At 38.3% G+C, this 27539-nt stretch overlaps 1 protein-coding gene across 1 annotated transcript in view; it reads right to left on the bottom strand.

Moving 5' to 3' along the window:
* Nucleotides 1-7692: 7692 nt before the first annotated feature.
* USP13 (ubiquitin specific peptidase 13) overlaps nucleotides 7693-27539 on the bottom strand; it is a 54550-nt gene continuing 34703 nt past the window's right edge. The window contains exons 11-21 of the mRNA XM_062582505.1: nucleotides 25768-25893; nucleotides 24618-24771; nucleotides 23093-23267; nucleotides 21021-21109; nucleotides 20520-20642; nucleotides 18378-18404; nucleotides 16046-16189; nucleotides 14898-15064; nucleotides 14211-14373; nucleotides 12473-12557; nucleotides 7693-11755 (exon numbers count right to left, since the gene is read on the bottom strand). Of these exons, the coding sequence (XP_062438489.1) occupies nucleotides 11662-11755; nucleotides 12473-12557; nucleotides 14211-14373; nucleotides 14898-15064; nucleotides 16046-16189; nucleotides 18378-18404; nucleotides 20520-20642; nucleotides 21021-21109; nucleotides 23093-23267; nucleotides 24618-24771; nucleotides 25768-25893 (1347 nt within the window). The 3' untranslated portion in view covers nucleotides 7693-11661. The remainder of the gene's footprint in view (nucleotides 11756-12472; nucleotides 12558-14210; nucleotides 14374-14897; nucleotides 15065-16045; nucleotides 16190-18377; nucleotides 18405-20519; nucleotides 20643-21020; nucleotides 21110-23092; nucleotides 23268-24617; nucleotides 24772-25767; nucleotides 25894-27539) is intronic.

The raw sequence follows: 27539 nt of genomic DNA, 5'->3' as shown, positions 1-27539 counted from the left end.
CCAGCTATCCCTGATCTTGGAAAGAGCATGTCTTCTACAAGGCGCTTGTAACAGGATCTGCACCAGTCTATGTACTTATGCACTTTAATCTTTCTTTTTGTAAAATAATGCTATGCGTTTATTTTTATTTTGATTAGTAACAACAAAATATACAAAATAGCCTTGTTAACATAGAGGACCAAATATCATTTCCTGAAATGTGATTATAAGGTTTTCAATATGTTTAAAAAATGCAAATACAAATAATATCTATTGGAAAGACTATTTTATATACATCTACCAGGTACTGCACACATACATGCTGTATGTGAATTATGTCTTTTGAAAAGTAATAACCCTGCAGATTTCTATTACAAATAAAAAAAAAACCTTCATAGGAATTAATGCCTGCAGACCATGTTCAAGGAATTCTTTTCCCTGAAAAGAGAAGATTGGTCTATATATGGATTGTAGGGTTGTGACTAAGATTTGATCTTTTTGCTCTTATGGCAATCTGTAGCAAAATTCTCGGTGACCTCTGTGAGAACAGAACAAATCCTTAGCCAGTATCAGTATCTGCAGCTGCCAAAAACAAACAAAAAAAATCTTAGTTTTGCTGGACTGGATGAATAGGAAATAGTATTTAGGTGGGAGAGTGGGTGGAAGAATACACTGCTGTATGATGAATAAATTGATTTAGATACAATGCAAACATATTTAGTTCAAAGTGAATGTGTCAATCAAAGACAGGAATAGAAGTTTTTCAGGAGTTAGTTTTCAATTGCTGGTATTTTAGTAAGTTGCTGATACTACTCCTAAATAATGAAAGAAAAAAATTAATCGAACAGCTAATATTTTGGTACATAGTCAGGAATGTAACATACAGGGTATGTACTGGAATGTGTTAAAGTAGGAAAAACAGCACATTTCCTATAAGCAGTATAAAGAAAAAAATCAGCCCAATTATTTGTATCAAAAAAAAGAAAGAAAGAAAAAAAGAAAAAAAGAAAAGAAAAGATGCTTAGATCACGGAAAAAAAACTCTGGAGGAATTAAGCAGTTTCACTAGTACAAACCTAAAGTTTCTTGCAGCTGTATGTTATTTTGAGCAACCAGTTAAAGGAAAATTCCGCGTTAAGATAGTCTAATCACTGCAACTAATCACCAAGTGTGATTTGTTGAATAAAAATAATCAATTCTCATTAAAATAAAAGGCTTACCCATCACTCCCTTGCACAGAATAGAGGTGCTAAAGCAGCTCCAGGAATTTTGAATAGTGCTTTATTAATTCACTGTCAATATACATTCCTATTTATCTATCAAGCATGTAACGGATTCCTGCAGTTTTTCTCTAAGGACTGGGTATCAAGGACTGAGACCGGCAATGTCATTGTATCTGAAGCGGGCTTGCTGTATGCATAACTGCTGACAACAGTTTGCTCTTTTGCTTTGACAGCGATGTGTGATGACAGCCCTTTACTGATAAGGCAGAGCAGAAGGTGCAGTGCAATTGAATCTGCAAAAGTGATAAGAGAGAAAGGAGGCAGCTTTGAGAAGAGGCCATAAAGCAAAGGCATACGTACTTCAATTTTGCTTGATGCCCTGCCATTGCAAATGTTCTTCTAGAATATCCTCTGTGCTATGGTGTAGGATAATTAGTGCTTATCCAGAGGATTTAGATGTTCAAGAGCTTTATTTTTGTGCCTCTCAAATCAACAAACTTCACGGCTTGACTTGTCAGTCAGAATAACCATGGACATTCATAATATTGATGACAGTTCACTAAATCTGTTTTTCTCCAGAATATATACGAGCAGCGCAGCAATTCTGTTAGGTATCACTCAGACCCTGCATTAAAATCTGATGCAACTCCTGGCCTTCCAAAAAGGACGGACAAGTATCTCTCAATTTATCCTGGGACGCTCTGCTCAAACCTGCACACACCTGCTGACACACACACAACACTGACGAAAATGTTGTGCAAGGGAACAACTAGAGCAGACTTGGACTTAGCGGGGAGGGTGGCACACCTCTTACTCCGCTAGACACCAGTTCAGCCCAGTTTGTGTGGGGGAGTGGCTGGTGACTGAGCTCTCCACACAAACAGATCAGAATTGCTTATGCTTAATAGTCCTTGGTAATTCTGGGGACAGTGATGCCTATGCTTCAATATCCTGGTCTTTGTCTTCTTCCTTAAGCCCCTACTGCCAAGCACTGTCGGGACAGAAGGCAGGATTAGATGTTGCTTTGGTCTTGCCCCCTCATGGGGTTTCTTGCATATTCAGTGCAAGCGTGTGTGTTTGCCTGCAACAGCAAGAGGAAATGTGAGGAGGCTGTAGCATATTAACACCCTGAAGAGGAAAAGCATCTACTTGTACTTCAAACCAGGCATGAGGTGGGATAAATAAGAAGGCTGCTGAACTGTAGCAGATTGAGCCTGAGAGTGAGAGACAGGAAATCTGGGTCCCATTCTCAGTGCTCCCTTCGAGTTCGACCAAGTCACAATCTCCTTCCATCCCTGACTTGCCCAGGCGCCCAAGGAAGGAAGAAGGGGAAATAACAGCCATGGCATGCGATGGCCCCGTATCAGAGCAGAGTAATTCTGTTATCTCACAGAGCATTCATTTACCTTCTGTAAATTCAGAGAAGGTAAAGCACAACGGTGAGACTGCTTGGGTGTAAGTAAGGAAGCAGTTTTACACAGTGACCAGCATTTCAGCAGAAAAGAGAACCTAAGACATTTCAGGATTAGGACTGTACAGTATGTATGTGATACTAAATGGAAGTCCTGCAATGGTTTATTGTCATCTCCCCGTCCTGCTTCTTCTCATTACTCCCTTCTTTCTCTAGAGGTGACTTATCACTTCCAGGTAATTGATTCCAGGTTTTTGAGCCTTTCTTCTATTTTATATATTTAATGCAGTTAAAAATGCTTTCCTAACCCTCTCCTTTACAAAGGATTTTGAATATTTATAACCTGCAAATCTGATCCATCAAGCTGCTGAACACTCAAATGCTGCAGACTTCACAGGAGTGCTCAGCACTTTGCATGATCAGATCACGTGGAGGCATTCAGTTACTGGACGGGGGCTGACCTCCGACAGCAGCTGTTCAGCATGAGCAATGCTGAAATCAAAGTGATTATTTACGGGATAAGACTTCTCAGTGAAAGCAACGGGCTCATTTCTTGCCGATCTCTTTAAACTGCAATGACTAAAATCCTTGTCACAAGAGACTAATTTAGGTCAGTTTAAAATATCAGTTCAATTTTTTAGGTAAACACATACACATATCTGTATCTAATGGTATTTTCTTAATATCTGCTAAATCACAGCATCTGTAGAAATATTGAGGGGGAGGTTCAAATAACAGAAATGACATGACAATATTGCATGCAACTATATTAACAACCATATTGAAATATTAACCCAAAGCATGGTGTAATACTACTTGCATATACATTTATGGAATGCATGCATAAGGCCCACACATAGGGTATTCTTAAACTATCGATTGGTATCTCCTATGGGATATTTTAAAAGCACTTTGCATCTTCTCAATACAAAACTGGAATGAATTGTTCATGTTCCGTGGAACAGGTTAGATCAACACAGAGCACTTTTTAAATCCCATCCTTGCTTTGTGGATTTCATGCTTTCTTCAGGTGTTTAGTTAATGACAGAAATCCACAGTAATAGCTTTTGCAGACATTATTTTTCAGTATCCTCTTAAGAATTAAAAAGATTAGTGTATGCAGCCTTCACAATGAACCGGGATTTTTGGCTTTTCACATTTTCTTCACAAGTATAAACCAGATATCACCAAGCCAGAGAAAAAGACACCAAGAATCATCAGAATAGATAGCTACAGCTTTGATCTACATGTACCGCAACGAAGCTTTTCAAATTTGTCCACTAGCTCTGAAGGTGGCTAAGTGTCCAACTCTCCTCGTTGAAATATGTGGACCTTAGACTGCACCGGATCTGAACACCTGCTGCATCCATCTGCATTGCAGACGCTTAACTCGGCTGCAAGCTCAGAGCGTCGAGTTAGGCACTAAGAGCTAACGCGTCACCTCAGAAACCTTGAGGCTGCCTGTCAGAGAGAGAGGAGGACCCTGACAACACCAACAGACCAGCTAGGTGATCCCATGAACAGCTGTAGTGCAAAGGCCTTCAGGACGCAAAAGCCAGCGGTACGGGGGTAATAACTTACAACATTACTGGCAACCACAAAAGCAGAGACTGAGGCCTAAACCACTGACTCCCGGGGCCAGTGAGAGCGTGGCCGGAACACAGATTGGTTGTAGATCTGTCTCATCTCAACGTGCATCTGAAAAATGACACATTAGTTACTTAGCATGAATAACCTGCTCAGTTGACAAATGGAGACTTCTAGTCACCCATGCTATCAGCTTAGCAGTCTGTACAGTGAATTTATATAATAAGCGTTTATAAAATATCAATACTGAGTATTCAGAGTTAGAAGTGATATACAAAATGCACTGCACGTTGTGATCAAAAGCTGGTGGGTATGCAATACAGTATTATCTACTACTCAAACCTCGTCTAGACTAGAAATCAGATTCTTATATTTTACCAGTCCATTAATAGAACTATAATACATCAGAAAAAAAAAAAAAAAAGTACCATGCATGAAGAGACCACTGATGCTTCGAACAAATCTAGATAAAATAGCCTCAACACACAAAGCAATATGTGCTAGGCATGGGGGGGAGAGACAATCAGAAGGAACCTAAAGTTCCCTAAAATCAGCTGTAATTTTACAAATGCTTGCACATGTGACATCCCATTGAGCAAGCTTGCATGGTCACGACTTGATGTGCTTTGACCTTTTTTCCCTTTCCACATTTACAGAATGACCCTGACATTGGCTAAATCTTTAATTTAAATAGCCTTTTTAATATCAGTACTCTATTGTAAATTCAGAAAAATCAAAACATTTATATATATTTTATATATCAGAGTATAACATATCTAGAGTAAACTAAAATATATAGTTTTGAAAGGCAGTCTGTGCAGCTTCTTCTATATGCTGTAAACTGTTTGAAACCTTTGCAGTCTTGCATCAATTTCTTTGGCTTATTTTTAAGCCAACATACAGGAAAGAAGAGATCATAGGGTTTTTGCAAAGACTTTTGCCTGGGCCATCCGAAAAGCCCTGTTCCTGCAGACTTGCACCGTACGCTTAACTCTGCAGGCTAAATAATCCCTGAAGTTAAGGGTACGTGCAAGGCTTGGCAGCAAGGGGGCAGTGGATGGAGAGGTGGGAGTTCAGCCCTACACTCGAATGTTTACATTCCGTTTTAAAGGTTCATATCGACCCAGACTGACAATCTGAGTCTGTAAGTACACACGGAGCAAAAGATTAGTTTCTTACAACAGGTAACTTTGCCTCTGTATATTTAGTGCATTATCAGCTGTATATAGTATTAAACATGGACCTGCAGTTTACCAATGCTTTAATTCAATGTTTTCTTGCACTGCTCTTTAAAATAATCTCTTTCCTCAGAAACGGACTATGTGCATATTGAATGTGTTAAATTTACTGAGCTTATAGATTACTATTTGCAGAGCACTACAGTTAATCTAGTATTTTTGTACTGTAATGGCAGCATGCCTTTGGGTTCTCAGTGCGGGTTCTTTTCCACATATTAAACTGTATTTATTTACCTGTATTTATAACTGTGCAATTTTTAAACGTTTTAAAAATAAACTTTGTCTGTTGCTTCAAATATTTCAAAATTTCTTTGGGATTTTAAGATGGTTTGGACTATAATTACTTAAAATGAAAGGAGGGACCTACATCTCTAAGTGAAATAAAGGATTTTTTTCCATGAGGTTTTCTTTCCTATTCTTAATGAAATAGATGTGCTTCTGTGCTTAAAAACTAAATCCAGAAGAAGCTTTTCCCTTATCAGTACATTTTAAAATAATTTTAATAAATCAAGTTACTCTGAGATGTTTCCTTTTTTATTTTATTATTATTAATTCCAACAGCACATTGATCAGTTATGCTTACAGCTGGAATTTATACCAGCTGAGGACTGGCTCAAATGATTTTGTGCATACACTCCATAGGAGAAAAAAGGAAAATCTATCAGATTTTTTTCCTGAAGATCAGGTAACTGCACATTTAAAGTTAAAACAGAAGTAATATTACAATAAATCTTTCTGAAAAAGATGAAAAATTAAGCCAATTTTCAGTGACTGACTGACCTGCAAAGGAAAGGCAAATGTAAAATTATAATTGTAAAATGTAAAATAAGGAAATTAAGCCCATACTGTGGAACTTTAGAATCTTGCTCTTCACAATGCTAAGAAAGTATTTCTTCAAGAAAAATACGTAATTTCATTTATTCTGATATGAGAAAAAGCTATTCTTTGTAACTACATCCTGTCTAATGCAAGCTAACACAGAGAATCCAGGGAGAATCCAAAAGAGGGAGAGAGATTCAAGGCCTTATTCTAAACACTCATAAAAGTATTTTGCATCATTATTCGTCAAGTTCCCATAACCTTTACTGGGAGTTAGCTAGTGGTGACTTCAGCTTTGGCTTTCACGCAAAGACATGAAAGTGTTGAGAGAACAGGTGCGACATCTTGTTAGGGCCTTTGCTACGGGACACGGGGGGCACGGACATGGGACAAGAAAGGGACAGAAGATTCAGGTGCCCCACTGCGGACAGAGCACGAAACAGCCAGCAAGGGCCTGTGACAATTCCAGCAAACACGTTTTGGGAAAGCAAGCCAAAGCTGAGACAGATCTGAGGCCTGATACATGCAGGGGACATGCAAGTCTGCCCAGAAAAGGAAAGGAAAGAAAAAAAAAATGCCTATGGCTTTAACCAAAACAGCCATCTCCTAAAGAAGAAAAGGCAACAGGAACTAAAATCATACTAAGCCTTAGGATGCAAGTAATTGTGCTGTTGACACTGGCATATTTTGTCCAGAGACGTTAGTTTAGTTCATGCTGCTCAAATGTACCAACAAAGAAGTAGCAGCAATATCCATCAGTTATTTGCTCTGTAGCGAACACGAACCAGGATCGTAGTTTGTTGTCCTGAAGAAAAACGAATGGAGTGGTTGGGAAGAAAGCATTAGAGCCAAATGCTACATACAAAGCTCTGCTCAAATAAATCACTGGGAAGGACAGTGGTAAAAAGTCTGAAAATATAATCACCCATTCCACACATGCTGTCAGCTGCGCACTATCTTCTGATATTTTTATGGCGCTCATCTCTCTCATTACAGCAGCAATGCCTCACTTATACTGCACTTGCAGCACACCCGAGACACAGAGGTGTTATTTTCTGTTTTAGTGAGGGGGAACAGCACAAAGCTGGACATGAAACGGCAACGCTCTTCTACATCAACATTGCACCCCACTTTTTCAAAGAACATCAACTGGCTTAAAAGTTGCAAACAAAAAAAATCATTTCAATTTAAATCCTATTTTACAGCTTTGCTATGTTTTATATTCACTCAGGGTTGGGTTTTTTTGCACCCATAGAGTTGCCATGAGTCATGAGAAACCAAGAATCTCACAAAACTTTTTCCTCCCTGTGCAGATCTTTAATTAAAATACCAAATACCATAACAACTGAAAGAAAAGAGGCAGCATCAAAACTTTCTCGCTCTGTTCTTAAGGTTGGGCAGAAAAGAAAGAGGCAGAAATCTACACAACCACAAGATGTGCGAATATTTCTTTTTAATTTAAAACAGTTGCAACAATGTCATTCACAACCTTTCTCATCTCAAACACTCTCCAAATTGTTAACAGTGCTTCAAACAAGCAATCCTGAACGGTGCAAAAATCAACTTGTACAGACACTTCCAGAATACAACAGTAAAACCTCAGAAAAGTGAACAGAAATCAGAAACTGCTCCGAGTCATTAATGGTAGAGGGTGGACAGGAAGAGAATAAAAAGTTCTATCCAGTTACATATTTTGCATAGTCTTTTAATGCATTAAAACAAACAAAAAAAAAAGAAGAAAGAAAAAGAAAGGATGGCTGCCACTAGGATGGAAAACAAAAGGAATGAATTGGAGATACTTCTAAAACACTCTAATGAGCTCCAGTTGTATCCAGATTCAGAACCTGCATGACAGCTCAAGGAGGCTGCCTAAACTAAAGAAACTACATCAATTCTCATTTAATTTATACCAATGTAAGTCAGGAGTAATACTACCAAACCCAGTAGAATTACAAGTGATAGGAGTCCAAAAATATCTGAATTTGTTTTAAACTATAGCTTTGAATAAATTAAAATATTATCTCCTGATCATATTTCAGCTAGGAAGCTTAAAAAGGACTTTGTCTGCGTGTGTACTCAGAATGAGGCTCTACTGGAAGCCCAGTGTGCTGCGAGAAATGGGAAGAGAAATGGAAAGAAAAAGGAAATGTTGCTGAGTTCTCCTTCCTTCTGCTCTCCTAACCTAAAATGCATCATACAAACATGTAAAATCAGTCCTAGAAATAAGAGCATGATTTGATGTCAGCCCCTGGATTGCCATAGTTCTCAGGCTAGATTGTCTCAAACACCTCACAGTGATCTTTCTCCCCCGATCCTTTTTTTGGGGGGAAGAATCTCACGGTACACTCAAAACCCTCTTACACTCATTCGAGTAGCCAGACACACAGAGATTCCCATCAGCTACTGCTCAGGTTGCACCCTAAGGCCTGGCCCAGCACAGTCAAGTGCACACACAGTCTTTAGCCTAGAAAATAATCCCAGCCTCAGATATTACTCATCTATTCATTAAAGTCTGTTTTATTGTGAATTCTGCAGGACAAAATAAAATAAAATAATTTAAAAACCCCCTTTCCTAAGTTAGGCTAAAGAGTCAGGAGGTACATCCTGCTCCCCCAGAGCTGCTGATGTTCTTCACCCATATCCCATTATAAGAGTGAAACGACTCAACTGGTCATTTGATAAAGGAGGGAAGCCATGACTCTCAGAGATTAAAGAGAAAGATCCTCAAAGAGATATTTTCCAAAAATTACATTTTTTAAAAAATCTGTAAGTCTTTGCTCTAGATTGCTCCCTGCTCTTCTGACCCACCTGGTAGCTTAGGCTGGTGGTACTCTAGAGTGCTGAACTGCAAAGCATGTCAGAAGCTGAAATCACCTACCGCGGCCAGATAATAGCCTTCCCCTTTAGTTTACCTTTTTTTTTTTCCAGCTAATTACCTGCCAGCTTTCTAAGTATGCCTGACATTAACTGGAATCAATATCAGTCCCACTGACATTTCAGTTTTAGTATGTACCTGACTGTCTGTAAGAGTCCAAGCTCCATCCTTAATCCTGGGAAACCAGCCATGTTTCCAGGTGAATAACGAACAGAGGAACAACTCTGTTCCTTCTACTTACCCATAATCTCTGAATAAAGGGTAACAGTCACCAGACTGTAAATAGCCCTTTAAGTTCATGAGGCAAGAAGGAGGCTGTTGTGCTGAACTTCCTTGGAATATAGCTGGGCATTAAAAAAAAAAAAAATACAAATAAAGCTATGAAAGAGCCTTTCACTTCACTTTAAATGCAAGAAAAGTCACCATATAATTTGCTAATCCCACTTTCTCAAACATGGCACTTCTGGGTGAAAGATACAAATACAGAAAACCTGGAAGAAGGAGAAAATTAGCTAGCAGCTTCTACTTTGTCCAGAACTGGCGGCTCAGTAATTACGAGGCAGCTGAGTCTCACAGGAGCCACTTACCAATGTGCTTGAGCACCATTCTTGTGTGCCAGTAAGAGGGCTAGAGGCAGGAAGCTTTCCCAGCAATTAGGCACCATTTACACTCTACAGAATTATTGCAATAGAATTTCTCTCATCTGCTAAGATCAGAATTCAACTAAAAAAATAAAATTGGGGGGAAAACAACAACAACAACAAAAAAAGTCTACTGTGCTTTTTGCTCAGCATGAGGCTATATGACCAGAGGGAGAACATTTCCCTCCCACTCGCCCAAAGCTGGAAAAAATAAAATGCCTTACTCATAATCAGATTTTTGTGTTCTCTTCTGTAGTGTGTAGCTGCCTGGATTTTGCTATTAAACTTGCAGGCTTTCACTGCAGAGAAAAAGTAATTACGCCACACGGCCTCTCTCACACTGTAGAGAGGGTTGGATTTTTTTTTTTGTTTGTTTGTTTTTTTTTTTTTTTTTTTTTTTTTTTTTTTTTGACTGTTCCAGTTTATTTTGAGGGCTCAGTAAAATTATGTAAGGTAATTCCACCAATTGTCTCTAAGCAGTAGCCAACACACTGTGAACCTTTGGGCTTTTTTGGAATCATGACATGTTTCATATTTACCATTGCATTTTTTTCCCAGAATAAATGTTTTTCATTAGAATTTAAAACCCACAGATATACTCTTCCCTGTAACACCAATCAAAACAAACAATATGAAAAAAATAGGGCAGGAAAGGCCAGCTCCTACCTACCCATCCCTTCATCCTCTCCAAAAAATATAGATCCCCTTATGGAAGGTGCCTGTTGAACAGATCATATTATTGGTGCATTTGGAAGTTTCCACACAGCTGAAATATCATTACAGGGCATGGTTTTTGTTTCTTTAAAAGGGGAGAGGGTAGAGAATCAATAAATCAGCGATTTTACTATGCAATATCTCCCACTCACAGATCAAATGTAAATATATAAGCAATCTTTGGTGGAATGCAGAATTATACTGCAAGTATTTTGCCAGGTTGATTAAGGAGTTGATTTCAGTAGGAGTATCAACGTTTTAGATGCAAATTTCCTCGCAAAAAATAATTGGACATTAACACCATCGTTAGCTCCTTCAGCAGAAAATAAATTTAAATTAATAGTCTTGTTCTTCCTGAGCTGTATTCATTTACTTTTAAAGTCAGTGCTTCCTTTAGCCATTTATAATCCTGATTCTGTTGGAAGAAGTTATAAAAGGAAAACAAACAAGAGAAGATGGAGAAGTTTCCCTCTGTAAAAATCAAATCCACTATTTCTCTTTGGCAGAAAACACACGTCACTGACAGCAGACCACTTCCATCTCCATTATTTTGTTAAATTTAGGCATCAAAAATGCAAGACAAAACATTATATGACTGAATTCCAACAGATAGAGCTATAATCAACTTTTCTTATTGTAATGAAAATAATATCTCAAATGAGACGCATTCTGCTTTGAAGAACAGTCACAGATCCTCTCCCTTACACTTCATATGGGATATGATTTCCCTAAGTGGTCTGGGCTCTGATTGAAAGCAAGGGCTCCCAGCTACCATAGATACAAATATTTCTTCCAGGTCTTCAAAGGACACACGGACTGAACAGGCAACAGTTGGGCTGAATTGACGAGTTTTTGTTCAGTTCTGAAACATCTGTTTTCTCCATACGCTAGCTGCAGACTACACCAGTAATCTGCATGGTTTTCAAGGTATCCTTTAAGGTATATAAATTTAAAACAACCTACTGTACATCTCCTAATAGAAATCTTCCCTCTAATATTTAAGGTGGCATCAATTTACTGTTTTTAAATAAATTATAAATATCCCATGTTTTCCTTTGCTTTTTGGCAGTCCAAAGGCTAGGGGTTTTGTTGGTTTTAGATTTTATCTTTTCTTATATTTTTTTGGCAGGTTAAAAAGGCTATGGCTTCATAAGGCCCGGTAATAGATCTGAGGTCTAACTTGGTATCCTGTGATAAAAATAAATGTAGCCCAGGTCTTTGGGAGGTCGTTCTGAGGCACAGACTCTAAGGTCATTGTAGATCACCCATCTGAAACAAAAACAAGATTGATTAAATGCCACGTTTAAAAAAAAAAAAAAAAAAAAAAAGAAATCAAGTTTATCAGGGACTTCTCAGATCCGAACTTCAAGGAGCTTAAAAATCTAAATTTAGGTATCACAACAAGAACAAAAGGACAGAAACAGCTGAAGCAGGTTTGCCTGTAGAGTCAGCAATTGAAAAGGAAGAGTGATGTACAGCAGGATGTGTAGTGAGGGTTTAGATGAAGGAAAAATCAAGGATTCCCAATGCCAAATAATACGAACTTATCAAAACCACAGTCGAGATTTGTGTACCAGCCAAGATCCACAGTACTACTGTTACTAGTACTAATGTCAATCCAGAGTGTGATGGACTTCTATTGATAGGAAGTCATAGAAAGTTGAGCAAAGCTCAAATACAGAGTCAGGTACAAAACAGAGGCCCCAAAATGAGGGGAGCAGTTTTGGGAGAGCAAGCACAGGAGAGCCAATGATATGTATCAGCATAGACCTTGGCATAATAAATGCAGACTTGGTACATCTGTAATCAATAACAGAATCAATCTCCCTTCAAAAGATTCTTAACCTTCATTTCAATGGTGAGAAATGTATATACAATAACAACATGTGTGTTTAGTCTGCAGTGCAAAATATCCCGTTCTACATAGGTGCACATTACATAGAAAGAATTTGCTCATCTTTGTATTTCTCTCCAAATTCCACTCACCTTCCTTCTTTTTTGAGATGACAAACATAGTGACCACTCATTGTGGATGTTCCCATGTGGCTGATGAACCCAAATAGCTCATACCCTGTTTAACAAGAACAAATGAGAGCATAAGTCTTTCATGGTTAATGCTGCAATGTGGGAGCCAGGGAAATGCTTTTCTTTCTAAAGCTACTGAAGCAGTGGAGCACATCTAAATCAGACTCTGCAGCTCCACAGTTTACATTGCTGCACTTCATGTACTTTACATAGCACTCACATTCACTGTCAAACATTAACACAACCCAAATCAAACCCACATAGATCCATGCACATACAGCAGGGCTGCGATCACAGACACTGCTTTGAGAGAAAACAGCAGAGATTCATTCCCAGTTCACAGAGTACACCACATAAAGTGCCAGATGCGGTGTTTATTCTGCAAACACAAATTAGCTGTGTTTATGAATGCAATCATAAGTCCACTATAAATCAAACAAAAATGGAAGTGCTAACCTTCAGCTGATGAAAGAGAGGACAGAAAAGAAACCTCTTCCTTTAGTAAGAGGAAAATTTTTATGCTCAGATCTCTGAAAAACTCAGCATTCATTCTTGCTCCTCACCCATTCATATCATTCACCAACATTACCAGTGAAGGTAAAAGGGTACCTTCTTTCAGGATACTGCATAAGGACAGAGGCCTGGACTTCAGTGGAGAGGGTATTCTGGAGTCATTTTACAGTTATGCTGGTTGTCAGGATTTCAGGCACTCAATAAATGGTTTCAGTTTATAAAGACTAAGTACCATAAAAAATAATTATTCCAAATCTTTATTACCTAATGATAATCAATGTTTCCCATGTCGCCAGGACACTTAAGGTTGGCCTTTATAACATCAGAAACAAAGAAATAAGCATTCCTATGTAATAATAGCAACCATAGAAACAAAATCAAATTGCTTGTTAATTATTTTTTTCTTTTTTTGGCTATTAAGGCCGAGATAGTTTAGGAACAAGTGTAGAACATGCACACTACAGTTATTAGAGTAAACTAATGTTTTCTGAATTGTCTTATGTATTATCTTTATCCTAGCACAACCGCTGTGCTGTGTTGTAAGGCATTTAGACCTACAATAGGTTTTTTGCCTACTTCACAGCTTTGACTGCTGTACAAAAGCCCCATCTTGTGGTTTGTTGGGCAGCAATAGTAGTAAGAGCTATGACTTACAATCTCAATGAAAAAACATCACCAAAAATTACATGAATCTGCACAGGATACAAATCATACCTGCCATATGTAGAATGTGGAATCTGGTTCAAGGGATTATCAAATGCCCCAAACCGTAGCAGGACACATTCTCAGATGGTCTGTAACAGCAGTGTTTTCTCTTTGGGATGTTCAGCCTTAAAAGAATTCAACACTTTTTTTTTTTTTTTTTTAATCCTCTTTTTATCTTATAACAATAGAAGAAAAATTAAAGCTAGAGCAGGACAGACTCTTATGTTGTGGCAACAAGAAATTTGGGCTCAGGTTGTACAGCAAGTCCAGGGAAAGAGTTTTCTCTAACTTTCTAACATACCCATAGTGTGCAGCAACCCCACAGAGTCAGACTCAGCTTCAAAAGCATGCTTGGCAGTAAATTGTCTGGGTCATGTCCAAAAATCACAAGGATCACTTTCAGAACTGAAGGGAGTTCCGTGAATGGTATAAGTGTGATACAACTGCATGATAATCAATGATAAGTTGAAGGAGAACTTACTTCCAGGCCCATCTTTGATTCTAGGTTCCTCCGACCCTGCTGCTGCGAGGATGTTGGCATTAACACTATTCTCCATATCCATCACATCCAAAGCAGGCTCACTTTCTTCCTCAGGCTCAGGGTGGCTGAAGATCCATTCCAGTGCACGCTCCAAATTATTGTTCTGTGAGTCAAATAAGCAAAAGAGTAGCCTTTAATACCTTCTCTAGCATCATACTACCACTTACACATTGATCTTTGTACAGAAAAAGGACCATGTTCAACAGCACTTGAAACATAAGGCATATACTCTGCCTCCACAGAAAGAGCATTCAGTATTGCACTCTGCAAAAACCTGACAGATGGAAATGAAATCCTCCCACCACTATTCCCCATGGTCCCCGGGTTCGCATCCTCAATGTGTATTGTCCTTAGGCAGCCGGGATGTTTCTCAGCAGATGGCAGAAGAATTTAAGTCCTCCTCACTTTCCCCTCCACATTTTAACATTCATGTAAAACACAAACCACTCTCTCTCAGCCTAATCCAATCAAGCTGGGCGTCTTGCTTTTCCAGAACAGTTCTACATGCATCATCCACTATATGGATTTGACTTTCATATGTGTATTTCACAGGCTCCAATATGCAAATGTACAAAGCATATCATATGAAACAAAACCTAAATGTTCCCAGTAACTTATGGAACTCACTGTTGTCTTCAGTGCTTGAATTGCTACATTTCTTTGGAAGCCCATGGAAATGATAATGGCAACCATCTCTTCAGGAGGTTGGTTATCTAGTCCAACAGCTCCCAAACCAGCCACTCCAGTAGAAGCAATCCCTCCAAAAGCAGATATGGCCAACGGTTCCGCAAAGTCTGGAACAAATAAACATTCATCATTTCATTCTTTCATCTCACTGAATTGAAAATTCAGCAACCAACCCACAAACAACAAATAACATCTCAAAAACAGCCCCGAAATCAACGTAGAGTTTGTTTCACTGGCCCAGTTAGAACTTAGGTGTGTGGATAGCCTTAAAAATAGCAAGATGAACATGGATGTTACGAAATATTTAGGTGGACAGTCTCACACTGAAGAGGCTGGAACAGCTCAGCACACGACAGAAGTGAAACTGCAGCAAAGTAGCAAAAGTTGATGTGGAAGCAATGACAACATCAGAATAGTAGACAACTCTGCTGATACATGTATAGATGTCAAACGAACTCTTAAGTCCATAGCTGAAGGGATGTGTCAGTGAAGCCTAGGTCTCACTCTTTCAGCATTTTCAAAAGCAACACAAAAGCACACTCTGATATGTGACCTCAGCTAAATCCTGAGTTCCCTGGAGATGGAGTACTCAGGTACTGAATCATTGGCCCAAACTTTGCACAGATGAGATGCAGGAAGGGTAAAATATATAGCAGCCCTGTCCATTAGTAGATGCACCAAGCTGGGCTTGTTCCAAGTGCAATATGAATGCTCTGAGCCTGAGCTTGAGAATGCTGATACGAAAGAGAAGAATCTAGGCCACAGGATTCCGTGTACTCACAACTGGTCACATTTGCAGCACAGATCTAACCAAAGGCTGGAAAACAGAGAGCTGGCCTACACCATCAGTAAGGACAGAAGACATTACTTCTGATGCAACTTTGGTTTGTTATCCTTTTCTAGGCAGAGGTTGCCAAATAAAGGTCAAGACCTGCATAACCTAGGAGCAGCTGAGGACATACCATTCACATCTCCAGGTTTCCTGGGGCAAGGAAGGGTACCATCACTCATCTGTCACACATTACAAAATTTTAACTTGCTGTCAAAATGCAGAACCAGGAGTTAACTTACAACCTCTGACCACTCACCTGGTTCCTCCATGTGTGCAATAATCCAGTTGAAAGCCACTTCAGCACCCACGTTGCCTGTATAATATACAGCTTTCCGACATGCTTCCAAAGGAAAACCCATCTCTGCTAGTTGCATAACTGCAGATTCATCAATATCTAAAGCTGAAGGAAAGGATGCTCTAAAATAAAAAGTCTAATACCATCTATTTTATAGTATTTCTCATCATCATTCATTGTGCCAAGGCTACTTTTTAATGAGTGTTGGTTTTTGCAGTGCCTTGTGCAAAGCACTGTAGTTTTTGTTATGGATTTACTGATAATCTTTTGTCTCACTAACCTACCCAGGTCCCTAAACCTTGATGAATTCCTAGAAGAGTTTATTTATACAAATAAGTAGTTTAGTTATACAAAACTCACCACTGGATTTCAAGAGGGTGGAGATGTTAGGTACTGACCTTATCTAGAGGTGGGAGTCAAAAGCAATCACCTCTCAAAGGCAGAATCTTGCAGGTAAGAGAAACAACAACTGCTTGATCTAGTAGTCTCCAGCTGAACTTCATTCCTGAGTGACACGCTGACAGCTTCAGCTGAGATCAGAGTTCAGACAGAGCCAGGATCAAGCAGCTGTGACCCCCAAAACTGCAAGTTTCCACTGATCAGCAGCATCTTGCAGATGAGAGCCCATAGCTCCTGCTTAGGCCTACTCTGCTTTAAACACTTGCAGAAAATCAGCCAGTTGTTCTCCCCAGGAGAAGTGGTACCCCTCTCTGTCACACAGCACCACATTTCAACTTGTCTCTTCTGGGGCTTTTAGCTTAGAGCAGTATTTCTGCCACTGACTCTGCTGACATATGGAAAAATTAATTTGTCCTGACAGCAGGAGCACTGTTACAAGGATCCTCAGTATTCTCTCCCTCTCTCATTGAGAAATTGCCATTGGAAATAGTGCAGAAAACATCCTGTGTAGAAATACCGCTGGTAAGAATAAAAGTTGCCAACATAGCAAATATTATAAAGACATATTAGAGATATCTGCAACTCTCATCACTAAAAATGCAGCAAAAAACATACTAACAGCAACAGGAGAAGGACTAGATTATATTTCAGACTCCATTTATACTCCAGCATAAATTATTACACATACACTACTGATTTTTTGCCCTAAGTGAAAGGCAGCTATTGCTTATGTTCTGCAACTGTTTTCAGATACAGATTTCTGAAATACATATGCTTATAGCCATTGACACTAGCAGTGACGCACAGAACATAATCACTGCAATACAGAGGGGGAAAAAAAAAAAAAAAAAAAAAAAAAAAAAGCAATGTTAACCACAAAGTAGAAAGTTTGCTGTTTAATAGTTACTTTAAATTTATTGTGAAACAATCATCCAAATCTTCTTAGAGAGGACACACATGCATGACAACTAACAGATACATGACATACGTACAGATACATAACAACAGATACATGCTTTTTCTTTTCTCATTAAGACCCACTTGGAAAGGACTTGATGTTTAAGATAAAATGCACTATTTCTTCTATCTGGGAATTAGCAGAGTACCAGACTCAAAGGGGTGTTTTATGAGGTAACTTGCCCTTTTTGTACAGCAGCTTCAGCTCCTTCACCCTACAAATCACAGCTGAAATAAGTGTCTGCTAAAATCCCAGTAACTTCAATTTAGCAGTCTAGCAGAGTCAGAAATGAAAGTTAAAATAAAATCTTTTCTCTTCGGCAATCGTTTAGATAAAACACGAAAGTGTTTTCAAGCATAGAGAGGTACTACTTGGCATTCAACATACTTAGCCAACTGTTAATTTAAGGCTCCCTCCAAAGTCCAATGGAATTAGCAGAAAACTTTCTACTAACTTCAGGCTTGTGTAATATATGTGTAAACAAATTTAACTTTTAAATCTAAAAAGATACCATCTTGCTACAGATAAAGGTATAGGTATAGAATAATAGTGTCTTTCTTCCAATAAATGACTGTAAATTCACATTTAAAATATAATTAAAACCTGTTTGTGAGTTAGCACCTTCCAATCTGCTAATAACTATTTTGTTACACATAAGTGTATCAGATTTCATATTCAAAATAACTACAGATAGAGCAACAGGCCATATTTTGGCAACTCTGATGCTACTGATTCTATGATTCTTCTACAGATTCTCAGGAGTCTAGCACACATGCAAGCAAATGCTGACTAAGTACAAAAGCTAAATGCCATTTAGAAGCATGCAGGCAAAGCTTCATGTGTCTCTATGCAGACAGAGCAGCCATTAACTGAGCAAACGCAAGGAAATTTGTTTGAGCAGCTGAAATGTCAGTCTCAGAAAAACTATATACATACCCTCCATGAAATGGTTCATCATATGATCTGAAAATTGAGAAAGGGTGGGGAAAAAAATAGAAAAAGAGGGAGGGGGAAAGTAAAATGACTTACGTGAAGGCTGAAAAGATTCATACGAGAGAGAACAAAATCTGTATTTTTAAATCATAGAAACATTTGATTTCACACAGGCCATGCATGAACATCCTTACATCCCTGATGTTTTGCCCTGAATAAGACCAGGGATATTTCTGCCCAGTAACTTCCCTAACTTACCTCAGAACAAAGCAACACTGGCACAATAAACCAGTGGGAAGAATTGATGACTGACCTAGAACAACTTAAGCAAGAATCCATTTAAATGACATACTATCATCCATGCACTTAAACTAAAACTAGGTCAGTCTATTGAGTAAGAGATTTAAAGGAAGAATAGGCCTTGGTAAGGAATGAGGGACAAAATTAAAACCTTCAGAGAGCTGCATTTTCCCACAGTCTATGGTCTGACACACAATCTCAGGCACGGGCTTTCTTTCACAGGCATAAAGCTTGATATGGTACCACCTCTATTACAAAATGGAGTGATCACGTCACGAGAATAATTGCATCACTCTAGTATCCTACTAAATACTGAGGCTCCCAAACTTAAATCATCCAGAGGATATTGTAACAACCTGGTTCTAATTTCATTGTATAAGAACATGATTTTATCAGCTGCAAAATATTTCATTGTCCAGAGAAATTCAGAGAGTGAGGAAGAAAGAAATTCTAATATTCTTTGTTCTGAAGGCTAATGTTAAAAAAAACAGCATTTAAGAAAAAAAGCATGGCATGTTAATCAGTCATTCTTTCTGCTTTACAACTGTTTTAGTCAATTGTTTAACAGCAGCTTCTTGAGGCAGGGTTTTTCATTTTATTTTTTTTTTAATAGGCTGTACAGCCCTATGCACATCCAGAGAAATGAACCATGCACAAACAGCTGCTAGGTTGTACTGAAAACAATTTTTGAAATTTTAAATTAATAACAGTTTGAAGCTTAATCTATGCCTGGACAGTTGTTTATTAAACTATACTACTTTGTGCATTAAATTTTGCGAAATTGTAAATTAATCTGTTCAGCAGAAAAGCTGTGTTGCTCTACCTTGAACCACAGTGTTTCATGTAATCCAAGCCAACTTTGTGATTGAACAGAAGACCATCTGCTCAGAATTATAATATTAATATCCTACAGCAAATACCATAATATCTGATAGATTTTACAAGACCTTCAAACCAGGAAGGACCGCATTCTATAAGTAAGGGAGTGACATGAGCTGATTTAGCTACAGTACCACGTAGACTATTTTATCATCAGGTTTTCAAAAAAATTTTAGCACAAAAGCGCTCTTAAGGTAATAGCAATTTAGTCACACCTCCTAAGAAATAAGTAGGTAAAAGTTCCACTCCTCTTCTGACACGTATCATGAGACTCAGCGTGGGGTTCTGAGATGAAGTTATTTGCACCAAGCTTTTGGAAATACACAATGACTTTACTGAAAGGGAATCATTAACATGCACTGGAAGTCAATGCTGTCCAAATGTGGCCAATTTTCATAAACCGATAGATCTTCAGACTCTTCCCTAGCCAATTAAGTCCTAGATACCAAAGAGGTTAAGTAAGGATGAGCACAAGGACTTCATCCTTAAGTAAGAATAACCATCCATGTGAATAGAAGATATGGAATAATTCTGTACATAAAAATAAAAAAAAAAATTAAACACAGTACAAGCTGATCTCCACTGAACAGCATCATGGGGTTGCACTATGACAAGGCAAGATAAGTAGGGAACTACAGCCAGCAAAGCAAATAAAACAATCTATTTCACAAAATATGATTTCTATCTTTGGACACAGCAATTTCCAACAGATATGGACTACTTGGAGAGAGGCCAAAACAACAACAATCATAACTCCAGAAAATATCATCCAAACTGCAAAGCTGGAAGAACTAGGGATGTTACACAGAGAAGAAAAGGCTGTGGGGAGATGTAATAGTGTTCAATTATAGAAGTGTCAAACTGCTTTTTATCTGCAGCGCTGAAGAGTAAAGATTCCAAAGGGAATCGGTGTGTGCTAGAGAGAGAGAAGCTAAACAGTGAGATCAGGAGAACAGAAGTCAGTACCTTTGGGATCCTCAGGAATGATAATGGGAGGAGCAACATCTGGAAGTTCCTCTTCTCCTGGCTGGAGACCCATGGCCCTTAGGTGGTTGATGTCCAGTATATCTGGCATCTCTATAGAAACATCTACAAAAGTAGAGAAACAGGCTAAGGTTATGAATTCAGCAAAATGATCTCACAGCACAAACCTACCCCTCCAGAGAGAAGGCTCTGACACACAAGTTATAAACACAGGATTCTCCTCCTGAAAACAGCTATTTGAGAAGTTTGGAATGCTAAAGCACGATTTAACTAGAAGGCGAGACTACATAAATCTGTCTTTTAACTCCATGGATCTGATGGTTTAGTTTAATCTAAAGTAATCTCAACTTAAAATAAAGGTAAAGAAGAAAATGATGACTAAAACCAGGACCTCATTATATACGTGCATATATAGACGTGTGTATAGGTGCTATAGGATATCTTGGACATAATATGAAAAAGGTAAGCATAAAAGGCACATACCAAGCTTTTTGGGTACCCAGTCAAGGCCAAAGGTGAACTTCTTTATCTGTACCACTAAGTACTCAGGAAATGAAGCAAAACGAGAAGTTCTGGGAAACACCAGAAATAAAATTCAGTGAAGCAAGGCAACAAAAAAAATGTCAGCAAACATATTTCAATACCTCACGCACACTGAGGTGAGTAATCTTTTGCCTGAGATGCATGGTGACTGATTTTATAAGTGAGAACCTAAATTTCACAAAAGAGTATGTTTTCAAGTACAGTAACAGTAGTTGCTTTCAGTACATTCACGTCCTGAATGTCAGCCCAAACCCTCACAGAAGTTCTGCTTACAGGAAGAGCGTAGAAAACAACTGCAAGTAATAAGTTAAACTTGTTTACACAGGTTGTTCAAAGTTGAATGTTGAGAAGTAAATTTTGAATGACATATTGGCTGGAATTTTAGGGCATAGACTTAAAATGAAGCTTGTACAGAATGTAACAACAATGAAATCTGCATTTTTTTTAATTGCCTTTCTAATAACAGTAACGTTGTCCATGAGGCATCAGTCCATCTATAAAGCACTTACCCAAACAGAGGATGACTTCTGAGTATTAAGGGACCTCTGATTTTTGCCTACTTTGTGAATGGACAAGAATTAATCTTGAACACAATATAACATTATGTGTACCCCATTATCCATGTTGAGATTTTTCCAGATTTAGATTCCTGCACCCTTCCTTTTACCTACCATTTGCATATATCATCCTTTTTTTTCTAATTAACTTTACACTGCATAAAAATATGGTGATGCATCACTAATATAATCCCTTCCTTCCATAATATTTTCTAAAGACCTTCTAAAACTTTCTAAATTCTAATTAATTCACTTTGCAATTTTAGTAAATGTACGATCTACAGCAGAAAACTTTGTATTTTAAACAAGACAAATTCTCCTTTACCTTTGAATGCATTTGAAGACCATGGGGATGAGGAAGAACTAAATTACAAACTAATCCCAGGTCTATTTAAATATTAGAATATTCTTGCAACATACATATTTACAGTTAGTACACAAAAGCTTTAGAATCCTGCTACATTCTCTCTGCCAATTTCTCTGCATTCTCTTTGTCCCTATTTTCAATACAATGTCATCAGTGAAACTGTATACAAAGAGAGCAGTGAGTCACTGATATGTTAAGTGATCTGAAAATATCTAAGTACCTAGCCACAGCAAACCAGTTGCAGAGCCCAGTTTTCAACCACAGCTTGCTGCTGAGCTATAAAAATAGAAACCAATAAGGGACTAACTCTTATTCTCATGAAGAAATATTGCCCCTGAAAATTGTACTGACCTCTACCTGCTGTCCTATCTCTTCTCAATGCTTTCTAAGTCCAAGACGCTCTTAGTTGTCTTTTAGCTACCTGAATATAAACACATCAGGTACCTTACTTCTTTTTTATGTCCATCTTGTACCATGGCCCCATATAAGTTACAGCAATCAAGTTTAACAGATGCAACCAAACACTGTAGCATGCAGAGGTGGGTGGGCTGAAATCCAGACACACATAATATATAACATAAAACATAATAACAACAAAGTTTTCAGCATAGTGTGTCACAAATGCAAAAATCTCCATTCATCTAAAGAAATTGCTTACCCAAGAACTACAACTTCTGTTCGCTTCACTCTGTCTCGTCTCCATACAATGCCTTTCGGCATTTTTAGTCAAAGGATGACATCAAGAGACTAAGCACAGAGGTTCAGACTGTGTATGTTACAGCACAATATAGAGCTCTAGCACTAGCTAATACGCAGTATCTGATTTTAAAACGTGGGCAGACAATTAAGTCACAAGATATCCGATCACATTACCTCTTGGAGTTTAACAGTGGAGAACAATTTGGTTCCTGCTCAGTTGGTTATAGCGGCTCTCATTGTGCTTGACCTGCACATAATATTTGTAAGCCCCACAACTAACAGAATCCCATAGCCCACTGTGCCTTTGGCTATTCTTCACTGTGTCATGTCCAGGTAGCAAAATAAGTACAGAGCACGACTATATAGGTTTTTAATAGGCAGACACTTACTTAACTCCTGCAGATTTTGCTTGAAGAGCACTGCTCCAGAAGTCGTCTACATTGTTTGGTTCAGAAAAGGCCTGTAGACATGCACTAAATGGGATCTTGGCACGGACGAGCTCTGGTGGGGCTCTCCCAGCAGCTTCTGCTTCTCGCCTCTTCAGCTCGTAAGCAATTAATTCGTCTGAGAAATATGCACGACACTAAAAGCTAAGTGAATGCTGTCATGGCTATGACGCACCTCTCTGAAGTGTGCGTTTTGCAAGTTTTAGAGTACAAGTCCTACGTACCAATAAAAACTTCTACATGGCTCTAGTTAGGCACCAAAGCTTTGGTCTATATTTGGGTCAGGGAGCTACACTTAAAACTACTTTATTTATTCTTTTTTTTTTTAAGTTTCTGTTCACAGTGAAAAACAGAAATAGAAATACTTAGCAACAGATTATTAAAACCTTGCCATGATAACCATAACCTTGTATTAATAGTAATACCATCAATCCACTTTATCAGCTCAATATGACCTGGAAAATTATTGCTGTCCATCTCTGCCGCCTGTCATTCTAGACAGAATAGGGTTTTGTATGATCTAGATAGTGTCCCGATACTGGCAAGACAAGCAGCATCATATGGTAAATTCAAACTGAGATAATTCCTGAGCTATTACCTGGAAATAACATGAAAAAAAGAATGAGAAACTCTCCAAAACTTAAACTTTAAAATCAAAATGATCTCTTTTAAATGTATCATCCAGTTCAATGAGTTATGGATGAGGTGAAAAGCAGGGGAATTGTCTGCCTTGTGCTCTTTCAGAGGTTCTGATCAAATTATCAGAATAGTTCCTCTTGTCTTTAAAATCTACTAAACAGAGGTTATGAAGGAAACAATAGGCAGCCTAGCCAATTTCCAGATCTTATCCCCCTTCTAGTGCTCCTCTGACATTTCCTTTGCTTCCACATCAAGCATACATTTATTTTCTTGGCCTATAAGACTCTTCACAACTTCACCACCAACTGCATAAACAACCAACATCTATCAGGTCTTCTTTCCCTCTTCCAAGTCTCCTAATCTTCCTCAACCACCTTTTTCTTTAAAAAACAAATCTGGGTTAAGTTTCATAATCACAAGTCTCTGACATCACACAAATTGCTACAATTCTTGGTGATGCATTCTGGAGAGGTGACTCTTCTGATGGTCCCACAGTTTTCAGAAGAAATCTGTCCAAAAGCTTGCCACCAGTATCCAGGTAGAATCCTATGTGCCAACAGATATAAGCAAGCACTCTAAAGCCATAAACTGATACATGCTAAAGATTACACTTAAAAGCCCAATAAAATAATCTTCCCCCCAGATTAGTTCATTGGCTTGATTTACCACATAGTCCTGAACCATTATATCTGCACAAAGAAATCTCATAAGAGAAGGGCAAGAACTTCATACTTTGCCACCAACAAGCACATTCAGGAGGCCACAATCTCATTCTCTCATAGTTGAGAGTCAACAGAAAATCAGCTAATGGTCCTGTTTCTTCCTTTACCTTTATTTGTTGCTGCCTCCATGGCAACTGGTAACTGCATGATATAGTCCACCCTCTCTGTGTAGCGGACCTTTCTGGACTGGCAGCATTGTGTGCGTTCTTCCACCAGGAACCGGAAAACATCACTGGGGTTTTCTGAACCAACGGGGTTCCTCTAAAGGTAATAGTAGAGTCAGTCACGCAAGTGATGATCTTCAAAGCGAACAGAGAACCCAAAGCATGCTCGTTGTTTTTCTGGCAAGCACAGAGACACCATTCTTGCACCCAGACCTCACAGCTCAGCTTGCACTTTTTTTCATGCAAGACCCTGCACCCACAGAAAACCCCACTGAAATCCCCAGTGTCCATGTATGTAGCAGTATCTTTCTACACATAGTAACTTGCAGGGTGTAGACCTAACAAATCTGACTAACTGAACAAGGTGAACAGAAGATGGTAGGAAAGTGGCAGGTTATAAAAAGAGAGAGAGCTCAGTTAAATACCATAGAGCATCCTTTTAGCAAATAGGATTGTTCCTAACATTCTGAATCTGCACTGAAACAGAACAAGTAACACGTAGTTAATTACCGAAAGGAAATGTCGTACAAATGATACAACTCCTCTTTATTGTTCATGTTAGTGACAGTTTATCAGGCAAAAAAATGAAAAGTGTTTACTAACAATCCTATAATCAGTACACGTATTTTTGGAATGCAGAACATTATGCATACAAATGTGAATAACTTCATCCAGAATGTATCACATGAATAAACAACCTCGATTCTTGGGTAAATGGGAAAAGGAGGTGGAAAGATTGATAAGAAAAAAAATGCTTTAAATCAAAATCAGGTGTCTTTGTAAATTTTCTTTTCAGGAAGACAATTAAAATTTACAGTACTAGGTCTTTTGCATCCAGGATTGAGCTGAAACTCAATGGAACTAACATTTTACACAGAAATAGTCAACTAACAAATAGGCACTACTTTCAGTAGGGGAATCCTTCCTCTGGTAATGGATGACTCAGTGACATATAGCTGGCATTTACAAAGGAGCTGGACATGGTGACTACTTTGCTCCTGATGACGACATAAATTTGGAATTCACATAGTATCTCAGTCCACATTACCCAATATAAGCAGACAACAAAAAGCAATAATCCAGATTGTCTCACCTCTACTAGATTTATAAGATGTAGGAAAAATTCCTGTGCGTCTTGTTGTCTATTAGAGGAAAATTCTGGATGACCTTTACTTATAAAAGCTTTAAACATTCGGGGAGATATTCCATTGTGTTGAGGCTAAAAATAAATGAAAGAAAGAGAAACATTTTTAAGAAGGATTTTTATTCATTCCTGGACCAAATAATCCAAATAACTCCACTAGATCTATCTGTAGCCCATTTCTGGCACTAGAGAAATGGTAGCTTCAGTTTCATCTGGATTTTTATTTTAATAAAAATGAAGAAAGTTCTGAAACATGATCTGGGTACTTTATGTTATTTAAAGTATTTCCCGCAGCTTTCAGTCTATCTGATTTTTCGATGGCATTTTTGAGTTAAAAGAGTTTACTAAGGATTTGCTAAGGGATATCAGCTTTCAGAAAGGCCACGTGACTACACTGTTCGCTAACATTTGACATTCCTTTCAGACTTCTATTTCTCTTCTAAAGTATGTGGGCATTGAAGCACTTTGATCTATCACCTAGCAGCTTTACTTAGGACAAAAACCTTTCCAGCAATCTCTAAAGAATCAAGCAGAGAGCAACTAATGTGCACAGCACACATCCCAGATGGGTAATTAAGAACAGATATGGATTTACTGTTTGTAAGAGTTGCTCATGTTTAGGGACCAGAGCATACTGCATTTAGCCATTCAGTAAGAAAGTTACTCCAGCAGGAAACTACCCCATTCAGAAAATCTCTGGGTTGCAATAGAGTCCTTGCTTTGACTTTCTCATTCTTTACCTATGCCACATTAAGGAACTTCATTTTTTTTTCTTTTTCTCTTAAATTGCATCCTCAAGAATACACTGAATATTATCACTTTTACATACCGCTTTTGAAATGGTCAGAATCCTCAACTTAGGTTTGCTCTCATCCTCCTTAAGAATAATTTCCAAAATGGCCCAAGCAGAAGTGCAGCCTTTATGTTATGTCAGAGGGTTGGCGGTTAAATACTACGGCAACCTCAGCCCTCACTGCAGTTGTGCTATCATCCCAATATAAAAATAGAAAAAGCAGCATGAAATGGAAGGCACATAGAGCACACACGGAAAGATCACAGTTTTATTCTTGTTTCACCAGGGTAACGTAGTCAGTTCTAATGTGCTTTCAATTTCTGGCAATATGCCAGCAACTTCATTAGGCTAAAATGTTCTTTAAAGGTGCTGTAAAGACACAGAGTTGCAGTACAGCTTGCATAAAGAGATGTTCTAGGGATTTCTGAATGCTGGGTTATGTATCACTTCAGTGTCCTCAATTGCCTTTCATCACAGCTAGAACTGGGGACAGAAATACTAAAATTATTATATACTTGGCCTCTTTCTATGTCAGAAGGAAGAATATTGGAAGGTGGCACATTAGTCGATGTCTAATGCAATGTGTTTGGAGTTAAGCCATGTTTACATCTGGACACCTTTTATTCCGCCTGCCATTTGAGCGGGAAGAACAAAAATGTGCCACACGTAAGGATTACATCCTTCAAAACCTTTCCACTCAAAGGTTATTAAAATAAGAGAAGAAATGGTAAAGCTCTAAATACAAAATCAAGTCCTAGGTAAAGACTCTTTAAGCTTTGAGACTGCTTTATGTTAAAGTGGGTCCAGGAAAACTGCTGCCACTCCCAAACTGAACTCCTATGTTGAAAAGGAGATTTTAGCTCTACACAGAACCAGGAATATTTATAGAATACCTAGCATACTTTCCCCATCAACAGTTTAGCTAAAT

The sequence above is a fragment of the Rhea pennata genome, chromosome 9, assembly GCF_028389875.1.
Source record: "Rhea pennata isolate bPtePen1 chromosome 9, bPtePen1.pri, whole genome shotgun sequence".
Classification (NCBI taxonomy): Eukaryota; Metazoa; Chordata; class Aves; order Rheiformes; family Rheidae; genus Rhea; species Rhea pennata.
The sequence above is the reverse complement of the archived record's forward strand: the minus strand, read 5'-3'. Positions and strand labels throughout refer to the sequence as shown.